The following is a 12,020-nucleotide window of genomic DNA, read 5'->3' as shown; positions in this document are numbered from 1 at the left end:
CAATGGGGGTACATGAGCCAACCACCTTAGGTATAAAGGCAGGGTTGGGCTTCAGCAACACTCTCGTTTGCCCCGGGGCAAACTGAGTGCACGAAGGATGTACAGGCAATAAGGCTGTAAAACTCCTGAGCTCTGTGAAGTGTTTTCACTTATCTTTTTTATGTCTTGAGTATATTGTATGTTGCATTATTGGAGAAGCTTAGGACCCAGGGTTAGGGCTAGGATTTTCATTGCCTAAACAACGCTGTTGTGCATACAGTATGTCAATACAACTTGGTATGTTGAATTGAAACTTGTGTCCAACAGTATAATCAACCAGTGCTGCTATAAGCTCCGTGGCAGGGGGAGACGTGATGGCAGTTTATAGCAGCACTGGTTGATTATACTGTTGGACACAAGTTTCAATTCAACATACCAAGTTGTATTGACATACTGTATGCACAACAGCGTTGTTTAGGCAATGAAAATCCTAGCCCTAACCCTGGGTCCTAAGCTTCTCCAATAATGCAACATACAATATACTCAAGACATAAAAAAGATAAGTGAAAACACTTCACAGAGCTCAGGAGTTTTACAGCCTTATTGCCTGTACATCCTTCGTGCACTCAGTTTGCCCCGGGGCAAACGAGAGTGTTGCTGAAGCCCAACCCTGCCTTTATACCTAAGGTGGTTGGCTCATGTACCCCCATTGACATTGTGGCATTTTCCTCCGCCGCTGTGTTCCTTCCTCAAGCCACACCTGCAGGAAAAAAGTGCATAATAAATAAATCACTAAAAGTCAATATCACTCTGTTATTGCCACTTCTGTTAACAAGGTTACCATTGAATGTCTTAACTTTTAAAAAATGGTTTAAAGGAGTATGTATGAGGAATTATCAGAATACCCTTATTCGTCCCCCAGAGAGGAAATGCATATTTGTTACAGCAAATGAAGAGTCAAATATAGTGGAGGAAATAAGTATTTGATCCCCTTGCAAAACATGTCTTAGTACTTGGTGGAGAAACCCTTGTTGGACAGCACATAGGTCAGATGCTTCTTGTATTTGGTCACCAGGTTGGTGCACATCTCAGGTCCTTATGGTCAAGAAAATGACTCCATTTGTGGTGGAGCAAAAATCAATGCAAATTAATCCTTTATTCATTTCCCTGTGATTAATTCAATTCTTTGCACTTTTGTTTGGGGTCCGTGAGCTAAACAAAATCATAAAAAAGTGGAGAATGTGAAAGTTTATTGGCCAGTGGAGGAGAGAGATGACCTCGCTCATCAATGACAAAAGACTCCTTTATGGCTTTTGGTGTGAACCCCTGACGCAGGTCTATTCAACTCTGACTGACCAGCACCACAGGACATCCATTACGTGCAAAAAATGGTGCCTCAGTAAAACCAACTCTTTTTAGACGCCTAATGGTGGTTAGAAAACCGAAAAAGCCGTAATCTTTGCCCATTCTTTAGTGCACATACTGAGGGTCGGGGTGACGGACTGCAGGCTGTGTGGCAGCCTGTCGAAGATTTATTATAAATGTTTCGTTTACAATACTATTACTATATATGAGAGCAAAAAAAAAATAAAACACATTTTCATTTTGTAATGGTTGTTTAATTGAAAACACAACATTCAACACACTTTCATAAAAACACATTACATTTGACCAAGTTAATGCCGTAGTGCATACAAGGTAATAGACTTAACGATTTGCACTGCTGCTTCTCTCCGCGTTTCATTGACAGTGATCGGTTTATCGTTCAATTCACATTGCCAAAGTAGATGTTTAGGGGTCTCTTGGAAGTAAACAAATGCATTTTTTATATCAGATAAATGCATTAACATCACATGCAAATTCTCTATCCTTTCACCCGCAACGATTATAATCTGCTTTGCTTCTTCTTCGGTTTCACCGTTATTAGCTCTGAATGTAATCCTTTCTGGGGCTTCTTGTGCTTCTTGTGGTCTGTTGAATACCTGGCGTAGGATTTGTTTAGCTGTAAGGACAGGTACCATATAATTGTCTTCAAAAGCTTTGTCTATGTCGTCACACGTTTTGGCATATCCTTCGATGTAATGAAAACCGATACTAGAATAGAAATCCTCCAACAGTCTTTTAATGCATGTTCTGGCACTGTCACCAATTTGGGCAATTCCACAGTATCGTGCTTTTTCTCTCATTATATTGAAGCAAAGCTCTGCCATTGCTTTTGGTATTTGTTCAACACATTCGCAGCAGTCGGTTAGCGGTAGATGATCTATAAGATTATTATGATCCGGTAATGACTCAACAACACCATTACATTTCTTCACTTTGTTCCTTTTTCTTTTCACCTTCCTTCGTTTTGTCTTTTGGTTTTCCGTCCTTTTCTTTTCATTCGCATTCTGCGTTTGCTTTTCATTTTTCTTCTCCTTTTCATTTTTCTTCGTTTTTCTTTACTTTTTCTTTTCTTTTCTGCTAATTGTCGTTTGCGATCTTGGCGAGTGGTATGAGATATACTGTTTCTATAAAGGTTATCTATAATACCATCTTTTAAAGAAAGATATTCTTCATATGTCATGTTATCGTGGTCCTCTTTTGTCCTAAAGACCTTACATGGATATGATATAGAGGAGGGCTCTTCTTCGGGAACATCCTCCCCCTTACTTTGTAACATCCAGTCATTAAGCCCATATCCGTTATCCTGGTGATAATAAGGGGAGGCTATATCAGACTTGGTTTTTCTCAGATTCATGGCTACTTTCAACGGTCGTCTTAGTGGGGGTCCTTAGTTTTATATGATTTGCTGAGTGGGATGGTACTTATTGCGTTGAGTGGGAGGAGTCATCTGTAGAAAATACTCTGTTTTATTAGATTCCGTAAAAGCATCTGACTCTTAATGGCAGTTTGTGATTTTGAGGCTATTTCAGTGAAACAAGGCTGTTTTTGAAACATTTGGCAGATTTATGCTTAAATTCTCTCAAAAATATACTGAAAGATACACTTTTGTGTATAAAAGCTGAAAAGTAGATAATGAAGTACTTTGTGTCTGTAGATTTCATTAAGATTCTGACTCTTAATGGTCCTCTCTAAATTTGATTCAGGGTTTGTTTGAAATGATTTGTGCTTTGTCACACAGACACACAGAAAAACACTGAAAAACACAAAAAGAAGGACTGTAATACACATGTATGAGACACGCTCCCCCTTGCTATAATGAAGACAACAGTTTTTAAATGTAAAAAACACTTTTTTATTTTTCACACCCAAAAATCAAATAGTTATACTGATTGCAACATCCGCAGGACCGTCTCCAGCTTAGAATTCCCCATATGACTGGAGATATCGTGATGGAGTTTTTTCACTTCAGTCAGAATATTCATGTGTATGCTGCTTTCTGCACAGAGATGCATTACATCTACAAACAGAGCATACACTGAGAGCACATGATACACTTTTGATGTTTGTTTCATTTCTGAGATAATGTTACAGAATGTTTCGGAAAATGAAGATTCCAGGACCACTTTAAATGTTTCGTTTACAATCGTTTCCCAATGACCGGGGATAGTACTGCCAGAACGCACGATAGCCAAAATGTCTTCTAGTTTACAAACTTCAGCCATTCTGTTTACACAGGGGTCACTACTCGTTCTGTTTTCAATCGTCCTCATCACCACACTTATTAAAAGGGTATTGACTACATTCTGATCAATATATACAGAGCGTTTTGCATAGTAGTTTCCCATTTTTATTTTACTTTAAAGAAAAAAGTCCCTGGCTTCAGTGAACTGCTGGTTATTAGTCTTCTTCTTCTCCCCCCACTCGGCATGGATCTTTTCAAGTCTCTCCTTGAGGCGTCTGCAGTTTGTGATTTTGAGACTTTTTACAGACACTCTGCAGATTTATGTGTAATTCTCTCACAAAGGAAACAGTAAGTCTCTTACTTTTTTTATATGTAAGACAATTTACAACTGGTAGAAAGTTAAGTACTTTTTCTGACCAGATTTTTCTTTAAGACTGTGACTCTTAACACACCAGAGAGCCAAACATACTCACCCCCTTTTCAACGCCCTCCCCCCAGCAGCTCAGGTGTGAAACCCTCATACAGAATGTCAGTCCCTGTGTAAAACTTTTTAGTGACACTCTGCAGATTTGTGTGTAATTCTCTCACAAAAGGAACTGTAAGATACACTTTTTATGTATGCAAAAACTGATAGAGGAGTCGGTATGTTAATGTGGCGACAAATGTTCCCCTTTCTGCTCTGTACACTGTTTCGATGAAACACAGCAGTCTTGATAACTTGACATGACTAACATTACTTTTCTAAAATATATGTTTTTAGAAGCGTTACTTTGATTTCAAGGCTGTGATGGCGAGAGTTTAACAGTCAATGGCATCAAGATGGTGCTCAAGAAGGACATTGTCATCCACCTTATTGATCAAGTGCTCATGCCAGACTCAGGTTAGACTTGCACATTTTCCCCTTATTAATGATTACCCGATTTACTACATATATTGTTTTTCTGTAATCCATATTTTGAATGGTGTTTAAATTCCCTCAAGCTAAACAGGTGATGGAACTGGTTGGAAGTTCCCCGTCAACCTTTGGATACATGGTGTCTGAGCCAGGCCTTTCTGCTTCCATGCAATCTGCCGCTGAGTACACTTTGCTTGCCCCCTCAACACTGTCTTCAATGGTGAGTAACATACTGGTGATTCAAAAAAAAAAAGCACGCCCCTATTTAGTTGATGGCTGAAGACAAAGCCTGGGTCCATTCTCTAGACTCTATTCTAGTCACATTCTGGAATAATTGGTGATATTTAGATTTGTTTTGTATTTACCCCTCATGTGCTGAGTCATTAGTCAATATGTGTAAATGTATGGAGCTTTAGGGAAACTATACATTTATTGGCACACTGCAGAAGCTTTATGCCATGTAACAGCAAGTGTCCACTCCCCCCTAGAACATTCCTGGACTTCACCCAAAGGGAGTAGAGATGATTTGTTTTTGCATTAAGAACGACAGAGAACATTTCTCCAAAATGTCTAACTACTAATTATTGTCGTCTTTCTTGAAACTGACGTGCTTAAATTCTCTGAGAAAGTTACTGAAGGATACACTTTTGTGTATAAAAGCTGAAAAGTAGATAATGAAGTAGATTTCGTTAAGAATCTTTGACAGATTTATGCTTAAATTCTCTGAGAAAGTTACTGAAAGATACACTTTTGTGTATAAAAGCTGACAAAGTAGATAATGAAGTAGACTTTGTGTCCGTGTGAAACCCCATACAGAATGTCAGTCCCTGTGTTACAACTTTTTAGTGACACTCTGCAGATTTGTGTGTAATTCTCTCACAAAAGGAACTGTAAGATACACTTTTTTATGTATGCAAACGTCTTTCTTGAAACTGACGTGCTGACCGTTTTACAAAAACAAGTTATGTTTTCTGCTTTTTCATCCTCTGAATTTTCCTCCCCCGTCCCTCTTCCTTCACCCCTCACAACAACAAATCAAGGTGGATCTGTGAAATGAAACACCTCTTCCCAAAGCGTGACTTCCCTATTGAGGGCATGCGTCTAGGGCAGTAGGGTCTAATCGATTGACCAAATATACTAACATGCAGAACGTACGGTATGTTTTGAAAAAAGACTAACCATTTATCCAGTTAAAGCTGTCTTTAAGATGTGACATTGCGCACTGACTATTTCCCGTAAAATCGTGACAAACTATTACTTATTCTTAAATTTGATCTCTTGTTGCATGGTTGAAAATGATAGATGAAAAATAACTTTTTTAAAAAGAGTCAAGTTTTTCATGATCAGATACAGGTCAAGAAAATGCATAGAGGAGGTATGGTGCTGGCTCATTAGCCCTCTCACTCTTCTTAGAATGATCCTGTGCAATTATAGTTAATAAAAGTAATTACACATTAGTTCACAAATCCATATACTGAAAGAGAATACCCTTAGGTATCACTATTAAAACCTAAATAAGATCTTTTGAAAATAACCTCTTTTGCAAAACAAATACTTCTTTAGCAGTTTCACAAAAACTTGAAAAGAAACATCCTGAACGGAAGAGGGGGTGAGTGGTGTGTGTGTGTGTGTGTGTGTGTGTGTGTGTGTGTGTGTGTGTGTCCTCCCCATCGCCCCACCATTTGTCCCGCAGAGGATGTCTGGGGGTTTTATGGTCCCCACACCTGTCTTGACTGTTCACCAAACTTTTCACGGCAGAGAATAGCAGAGAGCGAGAGAGAGTTAGTGAGATTGACAGTACTTTTAAAAATATATGGTTGTATATTTCTTGTTATTTGCAAGTATTTGTAAGTTACAGTCAATACTGCTGTATACAGGGGCACAGGAAGTGGTTAGGTGGCGGGGCCTTGCTCTTTAGAGTTGAGACATTACTTTTAAAATATATGGTTGTATATTTCATGTTATTTGCAAGTATTTGTAAGTTACAGTCAATACTGCTGTATACAGGGGCACAGGAAGTGGTTAGGTGGCGGGACCTTGCTCTTTAGAGCTGAGACATTACTTTTAAAATATATGGTTGTTACATTTCATGTTATTTTATTTTGAAAACCGGAAGCGGGGCGACCGGTAGGGGCAGCATTTTTATTTTTATCATTTTTAAAATATTTTTTAATTTTATTTTGAAAAACCGGAAGTGGGGGTGACCGGTAGGGGCAGCATTTTTATTTTTATCATTTTTAAAATATTTTTTAATTTTATTTTGAAAAACCGGAAGTGGGGGCGGGACTTCCGGTGGAAGGGGCGGGGCTTATGGGGGTGGGACTTCCGGTGGAAGTGGGCGGGACTTCCGGTTGAAGTGGGCGGGGCTTAGCCGGAAGTGGGCGGGGTTTAGCCGGAAGTGGGCGGGGCTTAATAAGTAGGGAGAGGTGTGACCTGTCACTTTCTATGCATACTAATGAGACGAAAGTGGTATGTGTATAACTACTAATGTGGATGTAACAAATGCATTGAAGAACTTATAAATATAGATAACCGCAATACATAACGTACTGAGTTAGCACCTTTCAACACAAGGCAATTCAAGGTGCTTTACAAAAATGAAAGACATTCAGTAGCTAAAGAAAGGTCCACACGGGATGAAGTAATCACGCTGTCAGCCAATCAGTTTCAAGTGTGTGAGTAACTTCCATTAGCCTCTGATCTCACCTATAGCTCATCGGGAAAATGTTCTCCCTTATTGGATTTGATCAGGCTTTTAACACCAAAGCGCTACCGACTGAAACAAAACTACTTACAGTAGACTGAAATGGAACTAGGCCATAATGTTATGGTCGATATGTAACGAAGTCAGGGACAGAGAGGTAATCTATCGCCGCAGAACTACATTAGGCGGCTGATTTATCCACTAATCAATCTACTGCTGATAGAAAAAGGACACAGTGACAGGGAATGGAGCTGATGGGAACAGTGGGGGTGTGTGTGGGGGGTGTGTGCATGTTGTCTCTGCACACAATGATCCCTGCTGAGGGTGACAGTGGCTGGCTGTGCCATGCGGCCCACATAACGCTGCCGTTTCCCCTCGGGTGGGCTGTCCACAGAGCCGAGAGGAATCAGAGATTAGACCGTCTCCATCTACGCTCACTTCCTGCATCTCAGGGCCACACAGTTACTATTTGTATCTCAATTGAACCGTTTTCCCAAACATTGTATGCAGAGTGTATATATTTTCACTTCTAGTCCACGAGTGAATGATTTATTTTCAGCAAATCTCACCGTTTAAGAAGCCTTCAGATCTCTGGGGATTATGGAAACATACTGTAGTCATGGGCTGGTCACACATTCACACAAAGAACAACTAACTCATATCTGATCATCAGTGAAGGAATAGCAAGCATTTCAATATTGTTATCCATTGAATTATTTTTGTTATACTCCATACCACGATCACAGTGGGGTCAAAACTCAAAGCCATTGAGATGTCCTCATGTGACAAGTTGCAGAATTATGTTTTATTTAATAATGTTTTTTAAACATGCATCATACGTGTAATACTTTGGATTTGGATGAAAGGTTATTCCTGTTTTATTATTTGATTTATTATAATATTTTAATAAATATTTGGGTCAAATATCATAGAGGGACCTTTATAAAGACATCATGAAAGCCATCTCTTTATATGGAATTCATATTGTATTTAATTTTCTTAAAGTCTGATTATTTTTTGATATCTGTTAATACAAGAAATGTATTTTCTGAGTGGCTTAATACTAGTCTGTTAAAATGTAATTTTTGCTCTACCAAATTCCATGGAGATATATCAAGCTATATCCCCCTCGCTATACCACATGGTCGGTATCATCATATAGGTTGGCAGCCAAGGCTATATACACAATGTCATGTATTCAGGTCCTGACTGTGGACTGAGACAGTGTGCTGACAGCTGAGAGCAGCAGACAGGATCCCAGCAGGCAGCCAGGAATCATTTGACTTCTCATGCACACACACTGACCACCGCTCACGACCACATCGTAGCTCCTCTTACAGCGAGCAGAGGAAGTGCAAAGAGTTTCCACTTCTACGGATAATAATTGGCCGACATTAAAACTAAATGCCGGGGGAAGCTGAGGCTCAGTGAAGAGTCGAGGGTTTGATATCCAGCCTCTAAAATCGAACAAATGAACCCTAAATTGTGTGTGAATGTTAGCTTGACCTTAGCATGTGACACCTTGCAGAGCAGCCTCTATCTCTGTGCGAATGTGTGGATACTGACTGTATATATAAAGCGCCTTGAATTGTCGCAAACACTAGCAAAGCCCTATTTAAATGCATTTAGATTACCATGTACTATAAACACACCTTGAATGGACTTAAACTCACAATGTACATTTTACACTTATATTTTATTTAATATTCCATTCTTCACACACTTAATGTATATAATATCCTTCTTTATATTTTGTTTACTGTAAATTGCTATTTCAATATGTATATTTTCTACTTTTATTATTGCAGTTTTATTTTTATTTTGAGATGTTTATATTTTATAATTGTTTATTTCTACTCTTAATTTCTCTTATGTGCAATGCCTTGTCTTTAATGCTGCTGCAGCGCAAACATTTCCCAAATTGGGATCACTAAAGTACATTTTCTCTGTTTTTATCCAAAGCGACTTACAATGTGCATTCAACCATTGAAATACACACAAAAAAAAAACAAGAATCCTGTAGGTATATAATCAAACAGCCAAACCTTTGCACGTGCTACAGAAGAGAGAGGTGGAGTTGAAAGACGCCCGACTTTTAGTCTGCGACAGAAGATGTAGATTTGACGCTGTCCTGTTATCAATCAGTTCAGCAAACAACAGTGTGTTTGCAGTGGGGGAAACCAGGGTATAACTAGAGGTGACACAGTAGCGAGCAAATCGGATGCAGAAAACGAAGATTGGAGACCAGTCGAGCTTCACTCAGTAGTGAGTTCAAGAAGTCAGTCAGTAAATTCCTCCACAGGTCAAAACACCCACATGTTCATTTCTAAGCAAAATGAGAGTAAATTCTCTTACCCAGTGTGTCCTTGATGTTCTTCACCAGCGAGCCTTTCTTCAGGCTGTTCTTGCGCTCCACGTAGTTGGACGGCACGTAGCCCGTCTGGTTCCCGGTGTTGCGGACTCGCCACCAGGTCTTGGAGTCGTCCAGCAGGTAGAGACGCTCGTTTTTACGGATGTCAAGTTCCTGGTCCTGCTGGGCCGTGTAGTCCCACTTGGCTACAACAATCACCTCCTCCGTCATCTTTCATGGAGTCCTCCTGGGGAGAAGAAGAGGAGTGAGGTGAGGCGAGGAGTAACACAGGAACAATTATCACAGAGTGAAGCCATTTATAATCATTGGCACTGCTTCAAACTGCCACTAGGGGGCAGATATGTGGATCGTGGGTATTTAAATCAATTAAGAAGTATTTGATCATTAAGAAATTAGGTTTATGAATGAGTTAGTGACTGGATTTATTAGGTAATACAAATGTAACAATGAGGCAAGCACTCACAAATAACTTTCATTTGGTTAATAATTAACTGAAGATCCATTGTGCTTAATTCTGAATAATGGTGGGAACAAGACTGAATGACAAAAGTATTATACCACAATCATTTCTCTGTAAATTACTTATTTCTAGTGTACAGGGTGATTTCAAGGTGTGTGTTTGTGTGTGTATGTGTGTGTGTGTGTCTCAGTGCAGTGACAAGTGACAAGGCATTACACTTTAATCCACATCCATCCATAGGATTTTTAAACCGCTTATCCCGGCTCACATCAAACAGGATTCACTGGGGACAGGTTGCCAGTTTATCACAAAGCTAAATGACATAACCTCACTAAATATGAGTTGGAAGTTTGTGGTTGTGTTGTGTGTTCACTGCCTAAACTGGCACTTTCATAGAGATTATCGCACAATAAAACTCACATTGCTTACCACATAATCATCTGTAACAGTTATAAGAGTCACATTCATACACATTCTCATATTTATACTTTTGCTTGAATACTGTCTTTCATTTGTAACAATAGACCCAACATATTTGTTTATATTAGTACTATTTTTTGCTACGTATTCTTCGTCTGTGTCTTTGTATGCACTATGTATACCAAAGCATGGTATATACATCCTTGTGTAAACCTACTTGGTAATAAAACAGATTTTGATTAAAAAAACACACCCCTAAAAAGGAAGATACCAAGTTTAACCAACTGTTGAAAACATGATAAAGCCAACTGACTTTAGGACACACACACACACACACACACACACACACACACACACACACACACACACACACACACACACACACACACACACACACACACACACACACACACACACACACACACACACACACACACACACACACACACACACACACACACACACACACACACACCACACACACACACACACACACACACACACACACACACACACACACACACACACACACACACACACACACACACACACACACACACACACACACACACACACACACACACACACACACACACACACACACACACACACACACACACACACACACACACACACACACACACACACACACGACATTGGGAAATTGTCTATTTGGAATCACGCATGAAGCCATCAGGGAAGGAAGATGTAATCCAGTTTCTGTGAAAACCTCCTCGTGATAAAAGGCGTCTCACGGCATGAGAACTATCCACAGAATCGATGTATTTATAGCTCAGCGTCTTGTTAAAGTCTGCAGCTGGAAACAAGACCTCTGGAATAAATAAAAGGAAATAAAAAAGGATGCAGATGAAAAGAGGCTCTCTGAAGATAAGGGGACGTATAGATACAGAATTAATAGGCAAGTTGTAAAGCTTTTATGTCGGTGATTGCACGGTCTGAATAATCAAATAAAACTGTCTTCTTCATATCTAATCTCGTGTAAGGCCATCAGGAGCTTTTGTTTGGCGCTGGGATTTATGGCTGCAGGATCCTTCGGGATCTAAAACTGACAGGTTTAATATCCTCTATAATACAATTATAATGCATGCTTTTTATGGAGCCGTTTAATAATGGAGATAGGTTAAGACATTTATTTTTCAAAATGAAAAACCCCTGCAATGACTTTAGAAAATGGAAAGTGTAAGAGAAAGCAGGCGGGAGAGCATATCTATATTCCTGTGCACAAAATAAAGATTTTTCCACCGACTAGACGCGAGGAGAAACAGCAGAACACATTTAAGATGCAGGGGATTGTAAATTCTCTTACTCGTGTTGTCATTTCCATTTGATTCTTTAATGAGAGGGCAGAGCGCAGATAAAGCGTAACCACAACAGATAATTATGACTCATGAGAAGTGTTGCTGCACAAATTAGACCAAATCAAAGATTCCATTACTGCTGGAAAGATTGATATCTTCTGTGTTGGCTACACCTCATGAAATGCAAATGGGGGAGGGCTATGAAGCAATGGCTGTTATTTCAAACCCAAGAAATGTAATTCCACTTCAATTAGGCCACAGAGACAGCGCAGCCATCCCTGAATACATTCTTGCAGTTAGTCGC

At 39.5% G+C, this 12,020-nt stretch overlaps 1 protein-coding gene across 1 annotated transcript in view; it reads right to left on the bottom strand.

The window, feature by feature from the left end:
* Window positions 1-12,020, bottom strand: part of nck2a (NCK adaptor protein 2a) — a 53,604-nt gene that overhangs the window by 15,032 nt on the left and 26,552 nt on the right. The window contains 1 exon segment of the mRNA XM_034213781.1: window positions 9,502-9,743. Coding sequence (XP_034069672.1) covers window positions 9,502-9,727 — 226 coding nt within the window. The 5' untranslated portion in view covers window positions 9,728-9,743.

The sequence above is a fragment of the Gymnodraco acuticeps genome, unplaced genomic scaffold (genome assembly GCF_902827175.1).
Source record: "Gymnodraco acuticeps unplaced genomic scaffold, fGymAcu1.1, whole genome shotgun sequence".
Taxonomy (NCBI): Eukaryota; Metazoa; Chordata; class Actinopteri; order Perciformes; family Bathydraconidae; genus Gymnodraco; species Gymnodraco acuticeps.
Note: the sequence above shows the minus strand (reverse complement) of the source record. Positions and strands in the feature narration are given on the sequence as shown.